The sequence below is a fragment of the Peromyscus californicus genome, unplaced genomic scaffold, assembly GCF_007827085.1.
Source record: "Peromyscus californicus insignis strain IS unplaced genomic scaffold, ASM782708v3 Scaffold_17__1_contigs__length_78620276, whole genome shotgun sequence".
Taxonomy (NCBI): Eukaryota; Metazoa; Chordata; class Mammalia; order Rodentia; family Cricetidae; genus Peromyscus; species Peromyscus californicus.
In genome coordinates, this window is record NW_026294469.1 from 66,411,037 (window position 1) to 66,432,852 (window position 21,816).

At 46.9% G+C, this 21,816-nt stretch overlaps 1 protein-coding gene across 2 annotated transcripts in view; it reads left to right on the forward strand.

The window, feature by feature from the left end:
• Positions 1–4,298: 4,298 nt before the first annotated feature.
• Positions 4,299–21,816, forward strand: part of Pstpip2 (proline-serine-threonine phosphatase interacting protein 2) — a 97,144-nt gene continuing 79,626 nt past the window's right edge. The window contains exon 1 of one of the 2 annotated variants that reach the window (XM_052742626.1): positions 4,299–4,546. In XM_052742626.1, coding sequence (XP_052598586.1) covers positions 4,514–4,546 — 33 coding nt within the window. In that variant the 5' untranslated portion in view covers positions 4,299–4,513. Of the gene's footprint in view, positions 4,547–4,738; positions 5,583–21,816 lie in introns of those variants that run through there. The other variant, XM_052742625.1, reaches the window with a different exon arrangement.

Sequence of the window (21,816 nt, forward strand, 5' to 3'; positions counted from 1 at the left end):
CCCAGCATACCTCCTTGCTTTTTAAAAATCCAAGTCACCTATTTTGCAGCAACAGGCAAACTGATAGAGGCGGGAAGGGGGATTTGGTTTTGAAGTCATCTAATGCTTGGTACTAGAAGATAGATTAGACTGCTCCAAGGTCTTTTCAAATCATGTTTATATTTCATAGACAATCCACAAGGAAAAGGACTTTTGCCAGAAACAGGTTACAGAGGACACAGAGAGATGTTTCATAAATGTGACAAATGGGCTCCAAAAAATTCTAATGAAATGAAACTCAATTCAATTGAATCAATAATAAATACTGAGTGTTCATAATGTGATAGGTAGTGCTAGGCCATGAAATGGAGGGCTAGATGTGTGCAGAACAGATGGCAAATTGATTAGAAAATTAGGCTTTTTTTTTCCTTTTCCTTTTTTTCTTTTTTTAACCAAGGGCAAAGGGTACTGACAATATCCAAGAGAGTGAGAAACAGATTTGTAAAACCTGATCAATCACTTAGAAAGTCACGAATAAAGCTCGGATGATTAAAACCACATAGGTGGAATAATTCTCAAATTCTCAAGGGTGATAAATGATACCACCCAATGTTTGTGAAAGGGCTGAGGCAGAGGCTCCTGGCACCTCTCTGGCAGTACAGACTTCAAAGCCTCTTCTGGAAAACAACTGGACTCAATGCTTCAAGAACCTTAACAACATTTATTTCTTTGACTTGCAATTCCTTTATTAATACATCTTGAAAAGCCTTATATAAAAGATGTTTATCACAGTAATATTTCCCAAATAGAGAGATGCTGGGTATTTGCAAGACTGGAAATCATATAAGAACTTAAATGTTACTGAAGAGTTTTGAAAAGACAAGCACATGTTATGTTTGAGGGATACAGCCACCTGTCTCTTTAAAAAGATTTTCAATTTTTACATGCAAGAGGGTTATTGGCTCACACAGCAACCAGCACTGTATGGCACCAAACTTTTTGTTAGAAAAAAAATATACTTCATAACTTCAGAAGCCTTTATGAGACAGTGGTAAGTTAAAAAGAAAAACTCAAAATTTTGTATACAGAATGGACTTAGCCATGAAATATATATTATTGAAAGAGATTATGCCAAAATATTCACAGCAGTTATAATAAACAGTTTAGTCACGGTTTCATTATTACATAATTTCTGTGGTAGTATTATTTAACTCTGTTAGCAAAAATATACTAAGTTTCTCATAGACCCATAGACACAGCACACACTTAACCTGTCATTTAAACACAATGCTTGCCCGGGTGATGAGTTTAAAGACCTTTGAGGAGGGCTTGGAGAGGCTCAGTGGTTAAGAGCCAGTATTGCTAACTCTCCCAGAGGACCCAAGCTCACTTCCCAGCACCCACGTGGTGTGGCTCACAACTGCCTGTAACTCCAGCTCCAGGGGTTCCTACACCCTCTTCTGGCCTCCATGAGTATCCTCTGCACATACACATCAAAAATAAAAATGACTATTTTTTAAGACCCACAAAACACAAAAGCTAGCCTGTGGGTAAAGTGCTTTTTGCCAACAACGAAGAATTAAGTTTGATCCTCAGATGTCCTCCACATTACACGGGCATACTAGGTCTCCACCTTTACCAAACACACATTTAATAGATAAATAAATAAACAAATGCAGTAAACAACAATAACAACACAGTTGAAGAGTGTATTTTTCTGGCAACCTGAACAAACACTTTCAATTTTCAATTGTACCACCAGGGGGTGGAAGAGAGTTAAAATTCAGCGATTTTAGAAGCCTGTGTCAGGGAAACCAAGGGCATTGCTGCATGGGGCCTGACTTAAGATTTGAAATTGACTTTAAAGTAATATACACATTACAAATTAAAATATAAGCCAGGCATAGTGGTACAATCCTTTAGTCCCAGCACTGGGGAGGCAGAGGCAGGTATATCCCTGTGGGTTCAAAGCGAGCCTGGTCTACATAGTCCTGAGTTCTAGGACAGCCAGAGCTACATAGAGAGACTCTGTCTTAAAAAAATCAAAACCAGGCCAGGCAGTGGTGGGGCACATCTTTAATCCCAGCACTCAGGAGGCAGAGCCAGGTGGATCTCTGTGAGCTCGAGGCCAGCCTGGTCTGTAGAGTGAGATCCAGGACAGGCACCAAAGCTACACAGAGAAACCTCGTCTCAAAAAACAAAAAACAGCCGGGCGGTGGTGGCGCACGCCTTTAATCCCAGCACTCGGGAGGCAGAGCCAGGCGGATCTCTGTGAGTTCGAGGCCAGCCTGGGCTACCAAGTGAGTCCCAGGAAAGGCGCAAAGCTGCACAGAGAAACCCTGTCTCGAAAAACCAAAAAAAAACAAAAACAAAAAAAAACAAAACAAAACAAAAAACCAAACAAAAAATCTAAACCAGGAGAAAATTAAAATATAGATAACGAGAATTGCATGTAAGATATTTGTCACAAGCTTCCTGATGGCTATAGTGGCGCATGCCTGTAATTCCAGCAACTTGGGAGGCTGAGGTAGGAGAGTTGTTAATGCAAGACCTGCTTGGGCTACAGAGTGAGTTCAAGGCCATCATGGGTAATTTAGTAAGATAGTGTCTCAAAAACAAGCAACAAAAAATTTTAAAACGATGCTAGGATGGGGACCTGGATTCAATGCTGGGGGAGGAGGGGGGAGAGAAAGAGAGAGAGACAGAGACAGAGACAAAGACAGAGAGGGGGGAGAGAGAGGGAGAGATGGGGGAGGGAAATGGAAGGAGGAAGGGAGAGAGAGAGAGGGAGAGGGAGAGGGAGAGGGAGAGGGAGAGAGAGAGAGAGAGAGAGAGAGAGAGAGAGAGAGAGAGAGAGAGAGAGAGAGAGAGACCCAAATTAAAAATAAAAACCTCCCAGGAAAAGCCTTGGTACTGTCTTCAGCTCTCCAGCCTCCTGTCCCCCTCAGTGTCATGTGTGGTCCACTTGCCCCTGCAGTCCAGCTTATCTTTACCCTCCTGACGTACACCTGGCCTCTGCGGCTCCTTGCAGGTGTAGTTAGGCTTCCCTGCCTTGGCTCTACCTCAGCTTATTAATTTATGAGTCTTTCACCGGCATGTATGTCTGTGACCACCTGCATGCCTTTGCTAGCAGAAACTTACTGGGTGTTAGAGTCCCTGGATCTGGAGTTAGGGACTATTGTTAGCCGGGCACATGGATGCTGGGAATTGAACCAAGTCCTCTGGAAAAGCAGCAAGTACCCCTAACCTCAGTGTTGTGAATGCTAGTGAAGAGCCAGGTAAACGAATGCATGTCCTTGGAGAGTACCGGGGCTGGAGGCTAGCCCTCTCTCATCCCTAGCATGGCAGATGACGTGAGCACAACCTTTGGGAGCTTTTTCTAATCCGTCCACAGTTGCCTGGAACTGTGCCTAGATCTAGCTAGAACCTGCTGCAGTGGCAAATGCTTGCTTTGGCCTGACGGATAATGGGCTCAACGTCCTCACCCTCAGTAGCTTTAGCTTCATTCTCTCTCCCCTGAGCACTTACTTCTTACCCAGGGCGATGTTGCGCCAAGTCTTGTGCCCTGTTAGGAAGGACAGACTTCTAACTTTGGTCTCTTCACCCCCTAAATAAGTGTGAATTTGGGCAACTCTTTCAGCCTCTCTGAGTTTTAGGCTGGGCGCTAGACACACAGAACAGAGAAATACTTTGTCTACTACCAGGCAAGGAAGGGTCTGACTTGCCCTGGGGTCCTATTTGGTTGGTTGGTTTATGAGGCAAGGCCTCACACTGTAGCCCAGGATGGGCTTGAAACTCACACTCTCCAGCCTCAGTTTGCTCAGTACTGGGAGTACAGGTGTGAGCCTCCTTTTCCCTCTCTTGGTTTTTGTCTTGGAGTCCAGAGGGCAAGGAAAGCTCTTACTGAAGGGTCAGTCTGCTGGTGGAGAAGGGTCCTTGACTAAGTTCAGGTTAAAATATGCAGAGTTGACGGGAAACATCAGTAAGGCATTTTCTTGGCATTTTAGACTAAAACCTGCAGTCACCCCCCCCCCCCCCCCGGGCACTCTATTCGTTGTAGCATTGGTGCCTTAAGCGAAGGCTGGCGCTGTCCTTGACTTTCAGGATCTGAAGTTTCAGCGGATCCATAGTCCGGAATACTACTAGGGCGAGAGAGCCTGGTGGGAAGAGCCTGGAGTGGGCTTCCGGAGGGAGAAGGACCGGTTCTGTCAGTCGTTCAGGTGTCCTTCAGGATGGGGCTCGGACTGGCCGTCCCCCTCGGAGCTGCCGGAGCAGCCGCACCCTAGGGCCGGGGCGGGCTGCCCTCTGCAGGTGCGCGGCGCGGGCGGGGCGCGGGGCGGGCGCAATCGGGCGTGGTTTAGGACCCGGGGCGGCTTCCCGGAGCGACAGTGGAACTCCGAAGTTGCGCCGGACCTTGGCCCTGACAGTCGGAGCTCCCGGCGCGATCCCTCCCGCTGTCCGTCTCCGCCGCCACCCGCTGTCCGTCTCCTCCGCCGCCACCCGCTGTCCTCCGCGTCCAGCCCTCTGCGCCAGCATGACGGGCTCGCTGTTCAAGGCAAACTTCTGGGTAAGTGAGCGCGGCGCAGGGCGAGCGGCCCGGAGCGCACGCGGGAGCGAGCCCTGGCTGTGCGCCTCCGCCGTGCGAGTCCGCTCCCGGGGCCGCGCTGCGCCAGGAGCGCGCACTCCCCCGAACACCTGGGCCCTGACGTCACCCCTCGTTCTCACGCTTGAAAACTGAAGCCCGAAAGGAGGAGCGTCGTCGGGCCCGGCGGGTGCCGGGAGCCGAGTCCCGCAGACCTGGGAGAACCGGGATGGGGCGTGTGAGCAATCACTGTGGGGTTCTTGACCCGGAGTTTTGCCCTGCCTGACACTCTCGCTTTCTGATTTCCCTCCCAGCCCCCCAGTGCAAGCACCCCGGGAAGGTCATCGCGTGTGTGTGAGACCCAAGAGCTGGTGGTTCCTAGGTCTTCTCCCCGCTTCACTTAGACATCCTTTTCTCATTCCGTTACCCTATGGCTACCTACCCTCCAAGGGTCCATTTTCCCCATAACTCGGAGGAGGCACCCTCGTTCTTTAAGGCAGAGCAAGAAGCGTCCACCTGAGAGCTGACCCATAGCTACGCATAGCCTTTTTCTAGGACCCTGCCTGTTTCCCCGTTAGCCTCAGAGTTGCCTACCACACCACTCTTCTGCTGTGACCCCAGAGACAGAGCCTATCACGTCCCATTTGTTTGAGGTTTTGGGGTCCTTCTGGGGGCACTGACAGGAAGACAAAGGTCTGGGGTAGCATTACAGCAAGAGTTAGCAACCTTCTACTGGTCTTCTTAGGAGGCCTGCGGAATCTTCAGACTTTTTATACTGTGAAAAAAAGGACAGACCTGTATACAGTTCACCGTAGAGTGGTTACTTTTTGGCTAACAGTTGAGGTACAGAGGCTTAAGCGGATGGTATGTTCGCACAGTCCCGTGGTGCCGGCAGCACATCTGGCCCTGGAGCATGCTTAGTCAAAAGTGTCAAGGAAAGGACTGCTGTTGCCCTTCGACTCTGGAAATCTTCACTCGAGTCCAGTTAAGGATCCAGGACCCTACTCCACCAGTTCCAGCAGTAAGAGCCGCGGTTTCTTTCCTTTCTTTCCTACTAACCTAAAAAAAACCCAGAGCCGGAAGTGTTGCCTCACACCTGAAATCCCAGCACCGGGGAGGCTGTGCTAGCATCCTAAGAAGCCGTTGGCAGCCCCCAGCTGTCCCGTGTATACTCTGGCAGGAATGGTCAGGAGGAGGGGCAGAGTGCAGTCCCAGTTGAGACCTAGGGTGAAGGTCTAGGAGTGGTGATGGTGGGTGGGGGAGGGGGGCGAGTTTCTGGTCTGCTTTCAAAAGCTACCTGCTATCCCAGTAACCGTGTGCAAAGGTGTTGTCCATCTCTAGTTCCAGGGGCTGTTTCATTCAAATAATGAAAAGGACTGCATTGTTTACTGTGCAGATTATTAGGTCCTTTAAATGCTTTACACACATTATTCCATTAAACCTCCCAGTTACCCTTGGAGGGAACTGACTCACCATGGTATTTTACTGGTGAGGAAATTGAGTGACAGGGAGGTTAAGCAACATTCTCAAGGCCCTGGAGCTGATGAATAGTGAGTGACCCAGGGCTCTGCATGAACTAACTGCTCTCCCAAGTGTCTCCAAGAGGGTGGCATGGAGTAAGTATGCCCCAGAGTAAATGTCTGCCTGCAGTGGGTGTGGGACATATCGGGCCGTCCTAGGACAGTTCACGAGAGTCTTCCTTCCTCCTTCAGCTGGGTCAGGAGTTCTTGGAGGGTAGGCACCATTTTACCATCAGCTGAGGCCTTGGCATCAGCTATGAGGCAGATGGACTGACTGGGGCATCAGGACCTGGGAGAAAGGGCCCAGAGGGAGATGTTAGAGAAGAGAGACCCCTTGCCAAGTAGTCATGCTTCTAGGGAACAGGAAAAAAGTCTTGACCAAGTTGAGGCTGTAACAGTGACTTTGTTTCATGGATGAGAAAGTTGTGAATGGACAAGGCAGAGCACTTAAGAAAACATAAGCAGGCACCGACTTCCTGGGTTTCATAAATGTGTATGAAATAGTTACTCTCTATACAGTGCTCTCTAGTAGGTGTGACATTTGCTGAGGCTAAATTTGTTGCAAGCTTCGCTGGAACACAGATATCTCCTGAGGAAGGGAGGTAGAGAGAGAAGGAATTTTTGTTTGTTTATTTTTGTTTTTCGTGGCAGGGTTTCTCTGTTTAGCCTTGGCTGTCCTGGAACTTGCTCTGTAGACCAGGCTGGCCTCGAACTCACAGAGATCTGCCTGCCCCTGCCTTCTAAGTCCTGGGATTAAAGGTGTGTGCCACCACTGGCTTTTTTTTTTTTTTTTTTGGCTGAGAGGCAAGGTTTTGGCCTCAAGAATATAGAGGAGGGTCTGGCCGGAGTGGGAAAGGAGGCAGATATAGAAACCACATAGATAGAGATCATTAAAGCCACAGGCTAGGTCAGCCAACGGAGGGTCAGCAGCAGAGGGAGCAAAGGGGCCTAGAGCTAGCTTCATGGAAGGGGAACTGGAGAATGAAGTGTGTGTGTGTGTGTGGGGGTGTCCTGAAGGAGGAAGTCAGCAGGAGGAACTGGTTTGTGGAGGCAGAAGGAGGAGGGAGAAGTGACAATGGACAATATTTAGTCAGGTGTAGCACCTGTGCGGCCTGAGTACTAGGCTCCCTCTGCCCCAGACCTCACCCCGCAGCTCCAGGCTCACCCTGCAGCCCCAGGCTAGGTTGATGAGTATTGAGGACTTCCTGCCAGAGGAGAGTTTTCCGGGAAAGAGGACAGGGTGTCAGGCAGCAGGCTTTGGAAGTATCTTAACATTTTGGCCAGTGCAAACATGTCAGTGAGTACTCCAATGTGTGATGGTCAGCTTCTAATGGCTGGTGGAGATGCCGCCGCTTCTTTGGGCGTTCTGGGAGATTTCGTGGAACAGCATGAAATACAAGAGTGTCGTTGTCAGCAGGACCTCTGAGGTGAACTTGCCTTTGCTGACTTGGTGATTTTGTGCAGATTGCTTAAGCCCTGAAGCTTCTGTTTTTTCTGTGTATAATAGTGGAGATAATGCTGGTCTCTTCCATGAGACTCTCGTGAAACTGAATTATAGAGATGAGCGTAGTGACTGGTACCTTGTCACTGTTAGCTATTGTTCCTATTGGCACAAGTGACAAAGGGAGTTAGGGACAGCTAGGAGAAAGGATGAAGAGAGACATCTGAGAGGAAGCACTTTGGGGGGGCTGTCAAGATGGCTCAGAGGGTAAAGCACCTGCTGTGAAGCCCAAGGACCCACATGATGGAAAGACAGAACCGACTCTCACAAGTTGACCTCTGACCTCCACATGTGTGCTGTGGAATGCTCACCTGGTCTCCAGGAAAAAAAAAATAAAGTTAAACAAAAGAAGCACTAGCCAGACGTGGCACCTCACGCTTTTAATCCCAGCACTTGGGAGGCAGAGGCAGGTAGATCTCTGTAAATTCGAGGTCAACCTGGTCCTCAGAGCAAGTTGTAGGACAGCCAGGGCTACACAGAGAAACCCTGTCTGGAAAGAACAAACAAGCAAACAAACACATGAAAAATAAAAAGAAGAAGAAAAAGGAAAGGATGATGATGATCATCATCATCATCATCAGCAGCAGCAGCAGCATTTGACGGATGCCTGATTTAGGAAGGAGGGAGGGAACAGAGGAAGAGGTAGGGACCAAAGGAGACAACCAGGGAAGAACTGTCACAGACTTCAGAGAGGAACATGCCAAAGTTGAGAGGTTCATGATCAAATTAAGTACTGCTCCTGAAAGTTTAGCCAACACACTCCACTTATTTGATTAAATGTCCTATGTAAATATTTATTTAAAGGGACCTTTTGAGCTAGTGAGATGTTCAGTGGGAAAGGTACTTGACATCAAGCCTGATAACCTGAGTCTGATTCCCAGAACACACATGGTGGGAGGAGAGAACCAACTCTTACAAGTTGTCCTCTGTAGGCTGGAGAGGTGGCCCAGTGGTTAAGAACACTGTCTGGTCTTCCAGAGGACCTGGGTTCAATTCCCAGCACCCACATGGCAGCTCACAAGTTGTCCTCTGGTTTCCACATGTGTATTGCAGCACCCCCCATCTCCCATTAAACAAATAGATTTAAAATGCAAAATAAACAGCTAAATACATAAGGGAACCTTTTGGTGGGTCTGCTTTACAAGGAAGTAATCAGTATTCAAGAAGTATATTTTAAGGTAAATTTTATGTGTATGAGTGTTCTCCCTGTATGTATGTATAAGCACCATGTGAATGCAATTTCCCAGAAGGAGAGAAGAGGGCATTGGAGTCTCTGGAATTGGAATTATGGATGGTTGTGAGTGCTGGGAACTGAACCTGGGTCCTCTGGGACCTTTTAAGAGCAGCAATTGTTCTTAAAAGCTGAGCCATCTCTTCAGCCCCATAATCAGTAATTTCAAAAAACAAGAACTCAACCATAGTGGCTCATGCCTATAATCTCAAGCAGTTAGGAGGCTGAGGCAGGAGAATTACTTTGAATTTCAGGTCATATGTAGGCTGTATCATGAATTCTGGGCCATTTTGGGCTACAGAATGAGATCCAAGAAGCACAGTAAAAATACGGGGGATCAGCCCTGATATAGTGTGCCTTATTATCTGTGCACACTCATCCGTATGCATCACTTCTAGTGGTCAGTTGAGTAGGCAGTGCTATGCGATTAATCTTGGTCAACTTTGATGGTTCCTCACCAGAATAAGACAATAAGCAGTGATGTGTTTTTCAGAGCTCAGGGGGAAGAGCTGAGCCTGGGGTGTGTGTGGGGGGGGAGTCTTCAGTATAGATGAGAGATGGTGCTCTTCAGATGTGGGTGTACTCAGACAAAAGTGTCTTTCCACTGTGGGTGTGCATAGGCGACTGTAGAACTGGTTCCAGGAGAGCCAGATGAAAGCAATGTCCTCCCACCCCAGGGGGTTTCCAGGAGCCTCATTTGAGCATGAGGTCTAGCCTGTGCCTAAATGACTTTCCTGGACCCAATGCTCTGGATCCAGAATAGCTTCCCAGTCACTGTCAGCACTGTACACCTGCCCTGGGTGAGACCCTTCTGTCTACCTGGAGATTGTCCAGAGGAAGTTTGGGTGCCTTCCTAATTACCCAGCTGCCAGCCCACAGAGCTGTTCCTCTGCTCCAAACCTTTGGCCCTAGAGTGGGGCCTGTACAGTGTCTGCCTTGCTCAAGGCTTTCCTCAATACTGTGTGCTTTGGAGCATGTGGGAGTCTGCCTTTCCTTCCTTTTTTCCTTCCTCCTCTTCCTCCTCCTCCTCCTCCTCCTCCTCCTCCTCCTCCTCCTTCTTTTGTTTTGAATACAGAGGGGAAAAAAGCTATACCAGCCGCTGCATACTGACTCCATGTGGTATTTTGCACATTTAGGATGCTTCTCTAATTTTTTTTTTTGTTTTTGAGCTCCTAGAGTCTCAAACTCTAGCTCTATCACACGCAGCTCTAATAAAATTTTTTGTTTAAGTTTTTTTTTTTTTTTTGGTTTTTCGAGACAGGGTTTCTCTGTGTAGCTTTGCGCCTCTCCTGGAACTCACTTGGTAGCCCAGGCTGGCCTCGAACTCACAGAGATCCGCCTGGCTCTGCCTCCTGAGTGCTGGGATTAAAGGCGTGCGCCACCACCGCCCTTGTTTAAGTTTTTTAAAAGAAGTTTTTATGTGTTGCCTAAATGTATGTGCATGTACAATGTGCATGCTTGGTGTCCTCAGAGGTCGGTAGAGGGTATTGAAAGCCCTGAAACTGCAGTTACTGATGGTTGTGGTGTGTCCTGTGGATGCTGGAACCTTTGCAAGGGCAGCAGGTGTCCTAACTCTGAGCTGCATCTCTGCCCCCACCCTCCCAGTTGTAAATATTCTCTCTTGGCTCCTGGAGAGACTGTGAGAGCCATCTGTGTTTTGTTTTGCTTAAGGCAGAGGCTAGGTGGGCCACCTTTCTTTCTTTCTTTTTTCTTTCTCCCCTGCCCCCCCACCCCCCACCCCCCCCACCCCCAGAGGAAAAAAAAAAACAAACTTAAGAAATCCACGATAGACAGGTGGTGGTGGTGGTGGTGGTGGTGGTGGTGGTGGTGGTGGTGGTGGTGGTGGTGCACGCCTTTAATCCCAGCACTCGGGAGGCAGAGGCAGGCAGATCTCTGTGAGTTTGAGACCAACCTGGGCTACAGAGTGAGTTCCAGGAAAGGTGCAAAGCTACACAGAGAAACCATGTCTCGAAAAACCAAAAAAAAAAAAAAAAGAAAAAAAAGAAAAAAGAAAAAAAGAAATCCACGACAAAATTTGGATACTTGGAAAGTATAAAGGTGAATACTTAACAACAACAACAACAAAAAATGTAATAACAAAAGTGCATGTTTTGAGAAATCTATATACTTCCTCATGACTTAAAATAGAAACAGTATTTTTCTCATATGAGCCTAATCTAACCCCATAGTCTTTCCTCACCATTAAAACTCTTAGCTCTTTCTCTTGGTAGTTACTGATACCCCTTCTTCCTGTTCCCTCCAACCCCCCCACCCCAGCCACCCCCCAAAAAACAAACTATGCCACTATTTTTAACTTTTTTTTGTTTTGATTTTTTGAGACATGGTTTCTCTGTGTAGTTTTGGTGCCTGTCCTGGATCTCGCTCTGTTGACCAGGCTGGCCTTGAACTCACAGAGATCTGCCTGGCTCTGCCTTCCAAATGCTGGGATTAAAGGTATGTGCCACTGCCCCCGGCTTAACTTTTTATTTAGAAAAAAATTCAAAGTTCCAGAAATTTCAAGGTTATAAATAATAAACATATAATATTTCCTTCACTTAGATTCTTTGTTGTTAAATACCATTTCACACACACATATCTATATATATCATATATATATATATATATTTCTGGCACTCAGGAGGCAGATGGATCTCTGTGAGTTTGAGGCCAGCCAGGACCACATTGTCTCCATAAGGAAGAAAGAGAGGGAAAAGGAATCACCATCACTGCCCATACTCTTAGGCCGTAAGAGGGCAGTTTACTCAGAGCTATGTGTACACTGTGACCACTTCTTTGTTCTTGGTTTTCCTGGATATTATCTTGTCATTTTTTCCCTTATTTATCTTATTTCCTTATTTGTCTGGAGCCCCACCTCACCCCTTTCCCTTTTAAAATGCTCCAGTGTGTGGGTGCTTTGAAAAGTCCTTTCCAAGCCACATGCGGTGCACCTGGAATCCCGGTACTTGGGAGGCTGAGGTTCAGGCTCTTAGGCTGCAGGCCAGCCTGGGCTGCATAGTGAAGAGTGTGTTCCAAAAACAAACACACACAACCCTTTCTCCTCACATCTTTCTGTGGAGACCTTCCCCAGGAGCCCTTGGTCCTCTTCCCACCTCCTCTGGTTATTTTCCGCTGCCATCCCGGGCTTCCCTTCTATGTTCTTCCGCTTGACGTTGCTGTTTTCCAAGTCACTGAGAGAGCTCTTAAAACATAAACCAAGTCCTGTCATTCTTTGTATAAATTCTTCTAGCAGTCTCTCACCTCAGCCACTGCCTCTTTGAACAGATCTCCTTCCGCCAGCCAGACCACAGTGTCCTTCGTTACTTGTTAGATAATGTTTCCTCTAGCCACGTCACCTGTCCTCATGACAGCCTGTGCTCCCCTCAGTAAGGTACATCCATGTAATTATAACCATTGTGTAGATTCTGTTTAGTGTTTCAGTATTTCAATTAAAATACCATAATCATAGCTTTGTCTCCCAATAGCTAATACTGAGCTACATCCCCAGCCCCTAATAACTATTTAAAACATAAGAGATACCATTATCTTCTTGTTTAACAGGTGTGTCATTTCTAGAGCTTTCTATAATAAATAACATTCAGATGCACAAGGTGTTTGGTGTTTAATTCTGAAAACACATGACAGACAGAGCCTGTCCAGCCCTGTTGCTGTGTCCTTCAATAAGATCTCTCTTTCTTTTCACTGTGATAATTTCATACCTTTCCCCCTGGAACCTCTAATTCCCTACGCATTCTCACTGTGCTGATCGTCCATCCTTTTGACATTGAAATATGATATTGTTACTTACAAATGTGTTGGGCTGATTTCATAGGTATCCTGGGATACATGCAGCCCTGGGCCACACACAGGTCAGATGTGTTTGCTTGAGTCTACTCCATTAAGAAACTGAACACCAGCCAGTGACGTCTCACTCACTGTTTGTATAAATAGGATTAGGCTCAGCTGAGAACCAGGGAACTTCACACAGCAGCGGCCCAGATAAGGATCATGTTGTTTCTCTCAAGGCTAGTTCCTAACTGGCCATTGCGGGGCTAAGCACGGACCCATGTTCCTATGTGGTTATGCCTGTAGTGCCTAGGCCAGCATCTCATGAACGAGCCCAGCTTGGTTTTGCTGTCCAGTGAATACAAAACACCACAGCAACAGTTTCCTCTCTCTTGCTGGTGCCTGCTCTCTTGTATTTGAGCACCACAGAAGTCCTTCTTTAGCCATGGTCTCTCTCTCTCTCTCTCTCTCTCTCTCTCTCCCCTCTCTCTCTGATTTTTGGAGACAGGGTTTCTCTGTGTAGCAGTTTCGGCTGTCCTGGATCTCACTCTGTAGACCAGGCTGGCCTCGAACTCACTCAGATCCGCCTGCCTCTGCCTCCCGAGTGCTGGGACTAAAGGCGTGCACCACCACCGCCTGGAGGTTTCTCTTTTTTCAATTTTCACTTACTTACGATGAGTTGTGCTGAAATATATTGAATGGAAAATTCCAGAAGCAGGTAATTCACATTTTAAATGGCACACCATTCTGAGCAAAGTTGAAATTTCAGGATTTCTCACTCTGTTCGGCCTTGCATATGAACCATCCCTTGGTCCAGTATACCCTCTGGAGGCACTACTCTATTTTAGTTAAAATAGATTTGGAGCACGAGATTGTAATGTTGGTAATGTCAACATAAAAAAAGAGAAGTCCTGTTTCCTTTAATTGAAAGTAAAAGCAAGGGCTGGAGAGTTGGCTCAGAGGTTAAGAGCACTGACTGATCTTCCAGAGGTCCTGAGTTCAATTCCCAGCAACCACATGGTGGCTCACAACCATCTGTAATGAGATCTGACGCCCTCTTCTGTATACATAATAAATAAATAAATCTTTAAAAGAAAAAGAAAGTAAAAGCAAAATAAAATATTTTTTTAAGGAGACCACTTGCATATAAAAATATATATTTAAATTAAGTTTAATTGTGTGTGTCTATGTGTGGTATATGCCCATGAGTGCAGGTACCTTCAGAGACCAGAGGCATCTGACCACCCCCACCCCACCCCCCACCCACTTGGAGCTGGTTTTATAGGCAGTTGTGAGCTGCTGGTGACCAATCTCAGGTCCTCCATCAGAGCAGAGTGCACTCTGATCCACTGAGACATCTCTTAGTATAGCTTTCGTTGTTGTTGTTTTGGTTTTGAGACAGAGTTTCTCTGTGTAACAACTCTGGCTGTCCTGGAACTCACAGAGATCCACCTGCCTCTGCCTCCAGAGTGCTGGAATTAAAGATGTGGGCCACCACTGCCAGGCCCTCATATAGCTTTTGTTACAATATGTATGACTATTATTCTTTTCTTTTCCTTTTTTTAAGATAGGCTCTAGCTGTATAGCCTGAGCTGTCCTCAGACTCACTATGTACCCCAGGCTGGTCTTGAACTCAAGATCCTTCTGTATCAGCTTTACAAGTGCTGGGATTATAGGTAAGTGCCAACATATGCTAGGCAAGTGCTATGCCACTGAGCTGTATCCCTAGTCCTAATTTTTCTATTTATTCTTGTTACTCTCTTCCCATGCCTCTATGTATATATGTATGTATGTATGTATGTATGTATGTATGTATGTATGTATGTATCTATCTATCTATCTATCTATCTATCTACCTATCTATCTATCACCTATCTATCTATCTATTTGCTTTTTGAGACTGGGTTTTTCTTTTCTTTTTTTTTTTCCATTTTTTTAATTATTAGAAGATTTTCTATTCATTTTACATACCAAACACAGATTCCCTTTTCCTCCCTCCTCCTGCTCCCCAGCCTTCTCCCCCGCAACCCACCCCCCATTCCCACCTACTCCAAGGCAAGGTGTCCCATGGGGAGTCTGCAGAGCCTGGTACATTCAGTTGAGGCAGGTCCAGGCCCCTCCTTCCTGCACCAAAGCTGCACAAAGTGTCTCACTATAGGCACTAGGCTCCAAAAAGCCGGCTCATGCACCAGGGATGGGTCCCGATCCCACTGCCTGGAGGCCCCCTAAACAGTTCAAGCTAAACAACTGTCTTGCCTATCTAGAGGGTCTAGTCTAGTACCATGGGGGCTCCTCATCTATTGGTCCACGGTTCATATGTTTCCACTAGTTCGGCTGGTTGAGACAGGGTTTTTCTGTGTAGCTCTGGCTGTCCTGGAACTCACTCTGTAGACCAGGCTGACTTCAAACTCAGAGATGTGCCTGTCTCTGTCTCTCCAGTGCTGGGATTAAAGGTGGTATGCACCACCATGCCCAGCTTCCATGCCTAAGTTATAAATTGAACTTTATCACAGGTATGCATGTATGTATAGGGAAAAACAGTATGTAGACAGTTCGGTACTGTCTGTGATTTCCAGCATTAACTGCAGGTCTTAGAACATATCCCCCAGGGATAGAGGCGACCACTTAGTTAGCTAAAGAACAGCTTTAAGAAGTGACAGGTTCTTAAGTGGCCCCAACGCCCAGCAATACGGGTTTAAGTCCCTTCAATGCTGAAAATATTGATGACCTCTGGGAACCTGCTGTGAGGATATATACCTGTTTAGCAAACACAGCAGATCTTGCCCTGTGGGACCTGAGTTAGTGATTTAGAAGGAGCTCCTCTCTGAGGAGTGAAGTCAGTTTTTAGCAGGTCTTTGGTAATAATTTGAGGTGGCCAGGTCTGAGCTTTGTGGGTCAGTTCTGTGTATTGTCTGGCCCCAGCTTAGGCTTCCTTGTCTGTCTGTCTGTCCTATCAAGGCTTTCTTTTCAGGTAGGATTCCCATCTGACTCCTGGCCATGAGAGTTGTTGACCTTGAAGGAACAGTCCAACTTAGGGTCACTGTCAGGCTGACAGGCTTCTCTGGATGACACAGATGCCCTTACCGTCTGTGGATGAAGGGACCTCTATGCCACTTTATTTTTTCCCTTACTTTTTCATTTTGTGTGTCTCTGTGTATATACGAGTGCAGGCATGTGTGCATGGAAGTCACAGAACAACTTTGTGGCATGGGCTCTTTCCACCTACCAGGAATTCCTCAGGCTTGTGGGAGACGCACTTTTACCCATGGAGCCAGCTCACTGGACCTGTCCGAACCAAGCCAAGAGGCATGGGTGTGCTGCAGATTCAAAACACTTGTGTAGGGTGTGAGGCCGATCTGGCCGAGGCAGCTGTTCCCCTATTGATCTCCAGGGTTGATTTGCCTGACTGGCTGGCTAGGTGGGTGTCCCCATCCTTCCTCATCATTCCATGTGCATCCCTTCTGAAGCTGCACGCTCAGTCAGTCAACGAAGACAAGACGACCTTCCTGGACTAGAGGAGGGTGTGTCTTTGGTCAAGGGTACCTGAGTAGCTACACTCCCCTGCTTTCAAAACACTTGCTGATTGCCCTTCTCTGCAGAAAGCCCTCCAAAGGGCCCCATCCACGGGAAGCCTGTCTGCTCTCTGAGGGCCAGGAAATGCGTCCTATGGGTGAAGTTTCAGATGGGGAAGCTGAAAGCCTGAAAGGACTTGGGCCTTAGAGAGTCTGGGTGTGCAAAGGCTGCTGCCGTCCCGGAGGGACTTCTTCGGAAAGAACAGAACCCAGGGAAGGCAAGGCTGCTTGCCGAGGGCAGTGGCAGCCCACCTGGCCGGGGGTGACTTGAGATCTGTAAGCTGCTTTGCTCAGTGTGTGAGGGATTGCCTGGAACCATTCTGGAAGCCACTCTGGGCTTGAGCTGTCTGTTGTACTGTGAAGATAATGAGGTATGGGCCCATGGAGTGTAATGTCCTTGAGTTAGAGTAGTGGAAAAAAATTGAGATGATACATGAAAGCGAATTACTTTTAAAATTTAAGGAATGGTTAGAGCAAGTGAAATTTAGTCCTAATCTCTTTCCATCATGTGGGTCTGGGGGTCAAACTCAGGTCCTTAGGCTTGGCTGCAGGCAGCTACTGAGCCGCCATCTCATTGGCCTTGTTCTGGAACTTACGGTCCTCCTGCCTCAGCCTCCCAGATGCTGTTTATACGTGTACACCCCTACACTACACCTAGCTCAATGTGAGATTTTTGGAGAAATATATTTATTATTGTGGTAAGAAATAGCATGCTATAAAAGTCTGTCCTTTGAGCAACCCAGCATTTATGTTTTCCGACCTTATGGGTTTGTTTATTTCTATCTCTTTCTCTCTTTCTTTCTCTCTCTCTCTCTTTCTTTTACCTACATGTTCATTGCAGAAAAATATGTTCTGTAAGTTAAAAAAAAAAGCTTCTAAGTGCACCCCAAGAAGTGTGGTGGTGAAGTCATGTGCACCTGGAGAGCTTGTGGGGAGGGTCTAGTGGAGGAAAGCAGCTACTTGAGTGCCCTTGACTGAAGACTGGTTCTCCTCTATGGGGAAGGTCGTCCTCTTCCACTGGCTCTGCATCTTCAGGAGAGGCACCCAGAGTGGTGAGGGAGGAAAGGGGAAGGCCACCCAGTCAGTCAGATCAACTGAATGAGCCCTGGAGATCAATGGCATGGCAGATGTTATAGCCAGATTGCTCCCGAGGCCGTCATGTGCAGCTTGATGTTATTCAGTGATGGCTGTTCTAGGAAGCCCTGTGGAAAGAGGGGTCTTGTGAATGGGAGGAAGGGGCAGGGCCAGGATTAGGGTGAGAGGAACTGGGATTGGTATAAGGTTTAAATGGGTGCAAAAAGTCCTTCAGTAGTCATTATAAATAATCCGTTAACACTGTAGGAAGTAGCTCATGATGAACAAACATCAAAATTAAAGCAACAGCAACAGCAGTGTCTGACTGGCACTTGCCTTCACCAGTCAGAGAAAGTGGAGGTGGTGCATGTGCATGGGGCTGCTCTAGAAGCTTGGTGAGCTGCTCTAGAAGCTGGGTGAGCAAGTGACGCTCACCTAAATCTCAGGCAGGTCCTTAGGGAACAGACAGATATGGCATGAGGGTGTTGGGTGTTTCCTTGGAGTAGAAGCTCATTTGCTCTCCCTACCCATTTCCTTATCCTGATTTAAAATCGATCTCCCTAATTCACAAAAGAGAATGAGAGTGAATTGTAAGAACAGGGAAAAATGTTTGGCCTCACTCATAAAATTCAAATGAAAACAAAAGTAGTGTGGCAGTTTATGCCTGCAATCCTGCACTCCGGAGGCTGAGGAAGAGGGAGGGCGTCTGTGAATTCAGAGCTCACCTGGGCTACACAGTAAGTCCAAACCCTGCCTCAGAAAAACCTAAATAGAGGTAAATGGCTCAGCAAATAAGGTGCTTGCTGCCAAGCCTGATGACCTGAGTTTAGTCTCCAGGACCCATGTAGTGGAAAGAGTGAACTGACTCCTGGAAGTTGTCGTCTGAGCTCTGTGCAGTCTGTGGTACAGTGTACCACCTTCCACGAGTTAATGTAATTACGAAAACAACAACAACAAAGTAAGTCAGTGTATAACCAAACCCTTTTCAGAAGATTTCCACTGGGTGGTGGTGGCATGTGCCTATAATCCCAGCACTCAGGAAGCAGAAGCAGGCAGAGGCCAGTGTGAGGCCAGCCTGGTCTACAGAGTGAGTTCTAGGACAGCCAGGCTACAGAGAAACCCTGCCTAAAAAAAACAAAACAAAACAAAAGACCTCCAATAGTTCACCCTAACTGGGGAATTGATAAGTAAAAATTGTAATTCTACTATGGATGGATTTTTGCTTATCAAATTCAGCAAATTAGGAAAAACCTCACTGCCATCGCCTCCTGTGGGAGAAGGTGTTGGTCCTTGCAATGGCAGGGGAAACTGTTGAGCATGTTTAGGAAAGGATTTAGTGTGTACATTTCAGCATTATTTCTCTCAACAGAAAGCTTAGAATCATCCGAGGTAAACGGTCAAGCGCAGCTGGGTTGGTGGCACATGCTTGTAATTCTGGCTGAGGCAGGAGGGCTTGGGTTGGCAGCCAACCTGAGCTACACAGCAAGGCCTTGTCATTAAAACAAAAGAAAGAAACACAAAAGTGTGATGAGGTGTGCAGCCGATGGCAGAGGATCAAGAATTGCACGCACCCTTGCCAACCACCATAAAAAGAACAAAAGTGTTGTAAAGAGCCATTTGCCTGGTGCTCCGCACCGGGGGAAGTTTGCTCCCAAGGACTTCTCATTCAAAACCGCCTTGCTGAATGGGACCCAAACTGTTTCCTCTTCCCCTCACCCCTCACCCTGCACACCCTATGCTTTATTGGATGGACTGATTAGCCAGCGAGCCCCAGGACCATCCTATTTCAGCTCCCAGTCTTAGGGTTACAGGCAAACCCAGCTCCCCTGGGCATGCTGTGGTGAACTCAGACCTCCAGGCTTCTGAAACAAGCACTTTGCACAGTGGATCATCTCCCCAGTCCATGACTTTCATTTTCAAAGGCAGTCAGGTTCAGGCATGGTGGAGCATGCCTGTAATCCTAGCATATGGAAGGTTGAGGCTTGGTTATAGTGTGAGACCTTGACTGAAAAAAAATTAAAAGCAAACAGAAGAACAACCCCAAACCCCCAGCAATCACATTACCCTATTCTTAAGGATCTCTGTAATTACATCTGGGTCCACCAGGATAATTTAGAATAATCTCCCATCTCAAAGTCCTCCATTTAATCATAATTTCAAATTCCACTTCACCTGTTATTAAGTGATCCTGGAGATTGACACTTCTGTTTCAGGGTGGGTGTACCTTTTTGCCTGCCACACTGAGTAACTGGTAGGAGACTTACTGACATGTATGACAGTCTGATGACAGGGGGTGTTCCTGAGATGGTGACAGGTGGCTGAGAGGTGAGGGGTGAAGGAGAGCAGCCCTGTGAGGGGCTGGGGGTAGGTAGGGAGGATGGTAGGGCTGGAAGTGACTGGTACTTTCATAGGTAGGCCAAAGTGTTGACCACCCATTTCAGAAAATCTAATTCGCCAAAATGATCAAGTCACTCAAGCCTTGTTTCCAGTCATGACCTAGAAAGTTACAGCATGCCATTAAGTCATTTCCAACAATTTGATTAATAATTACTTTAGTCTCCTGTAGCCCAGGCTGGCATCAAACTTTCTGGGTAGCTTCCATTCCCCAGTGCTGAGACTTTGGGTGTGTACCACCATGCACACCCCACATTTTCAGCAGATTTTAATGTTAATAGGAGTGTGGTGGGTGGTAAGTGTGGTTGCTCATGCCTTTAATTCCAATGGAAGCCTTGGCTTTCTGTGAGTTTTCAGCCAGCCTGGTCTACAGAGAAAGCTCTAGACCAGACAGACTACATAATGGACTCTGTCTTAAACAAAACAAAACAAAACAAAAAAACCTATAGATCTACTGGTTTAGGAGTTTTGTTTAAAAAAGAGATTTCCCATGTGTCCTCCCCACCATCGTTAGCATCTTACTTTAGTGGGGTGCATGTGTTTCGAGGGGCACAGTAATTTGGATACGCATTGTTGTCTGAGGTCTATAGCCTATGATAGATTTCCCTTTCTGTGTTTTGTGGGTTTAGATGACGGAATAATGACATCTCCACCACTGAAGCACCCACGATAGTTTCACTACCTGTAAATCCCTGTTCTGCCATTCATTCATTTCCCCATCTTTATAGTTTTGCCTTTCCTAGAACATCACATAATTGGAATCATGCGGTGTGCCACCTATTCAGACCCTGGCTTCTTTTATCCAGTAGGGTGTGTAAAATTCTTCCATGTCGATAGGCTTCATGTCACAGGCTGAAAGTGGGGGTGGGGGGGGCATGTGGGGAAGCCCTCCTCACATGTGTGGCTTGATAACACATCTCTCTTGGTCTCTACAATGAACAGTGTCTCATTGTACGGATGTACCACGGTCTGTCTATCTCTTCACCTGTTGAACATTTGGGTAATTACGAATGCAGCTTTATAAACAAGTGTGCAGATTTATGTGGGAATAGCTTCTGATTTAGGGTCAACAAGTCAGCCGGTGTAGGTCAGCTGAATGTCATTTTTATGCGATTAACGTTTAGATGCCTGGGTTGTCTGTGCTCAGGGGTCATGTGAGCTGCTTATTGGATCCATCCAGATAAGAAATCAGTGAGCTAGAGGAGACAAGGCAGTGGACTTTGACAAAGTAATGACAGAATACTTCCTGTAACTTCCTTTTAAAATCCCGACGTTTAATACAGGCCCAAGTCTGAAATTTGAATATACAAAAACATCCTATTCCTGTAGTTGTGGGCCTGAAGTATGGAAAGCCCCAAGTGCACTGAGTTTTAGATGGACTCAGCAAAATGGTAACTGTGAGACTGAGAATAGACCGGGGCTGGGGATGTAGCCCGTGGTAGATGGCCTTGCTGAGCATACACAAAGCCCTGGGCGCCACAGTAGGCAGTGGAAGGACCACCAAACGCTAAAACTAAACTACATCTTAACCAAAAATACTCCAGGATGACAGACATTGTAAATTTTTTTTCACAATATGTTATATTTATTACTATAATTTTATATTTGTGGCAGTTTCTTTCTTTTTTTTAAATTTTTTTTAATTTTTATTTTGCAATACAATTCTGTTCTACATATCAGCCACGGATTCCCTTGTTCTCCCCCCTCCCGCCCCCCTCACCTTCCCCCCAGCCCACCCCCCATTCCCACCTCCTCCAGGGCAAAGCCTTCCCCGCGGACTGAGATCAACCTGGTAGACTCAGTCCAGGTAGGTCCAGTCCATTCCTCCCAGGCCGAGCCACGATCCTGCATAGGCCCCAGGTTTCAAACAGCCAACTCATGCAATGAGCACAAGCTCTGGTCCCACTGCCTGGATGCCTCCCAAACAGATCAAGCCAATCAACTGTCTCACCCATTCAGAGGGCCTGATCCAGTGGGGACCCCTCAGCCATTGGTTCATAGTTCATGTGTTTCCATTCATTTGGCTATTTGTCCCTGTGCTTTATCCAACCTTGGTCTCAACAATTCTCGCTCATATAAACCCTCCTCATTCTCGCTAACTGGACTCCCAGAGATCCACCCGGGGACTAGCCACGGATCTCTGCATCCAGATCCCTCAGTAATTGGATGAGGTTTCTAGC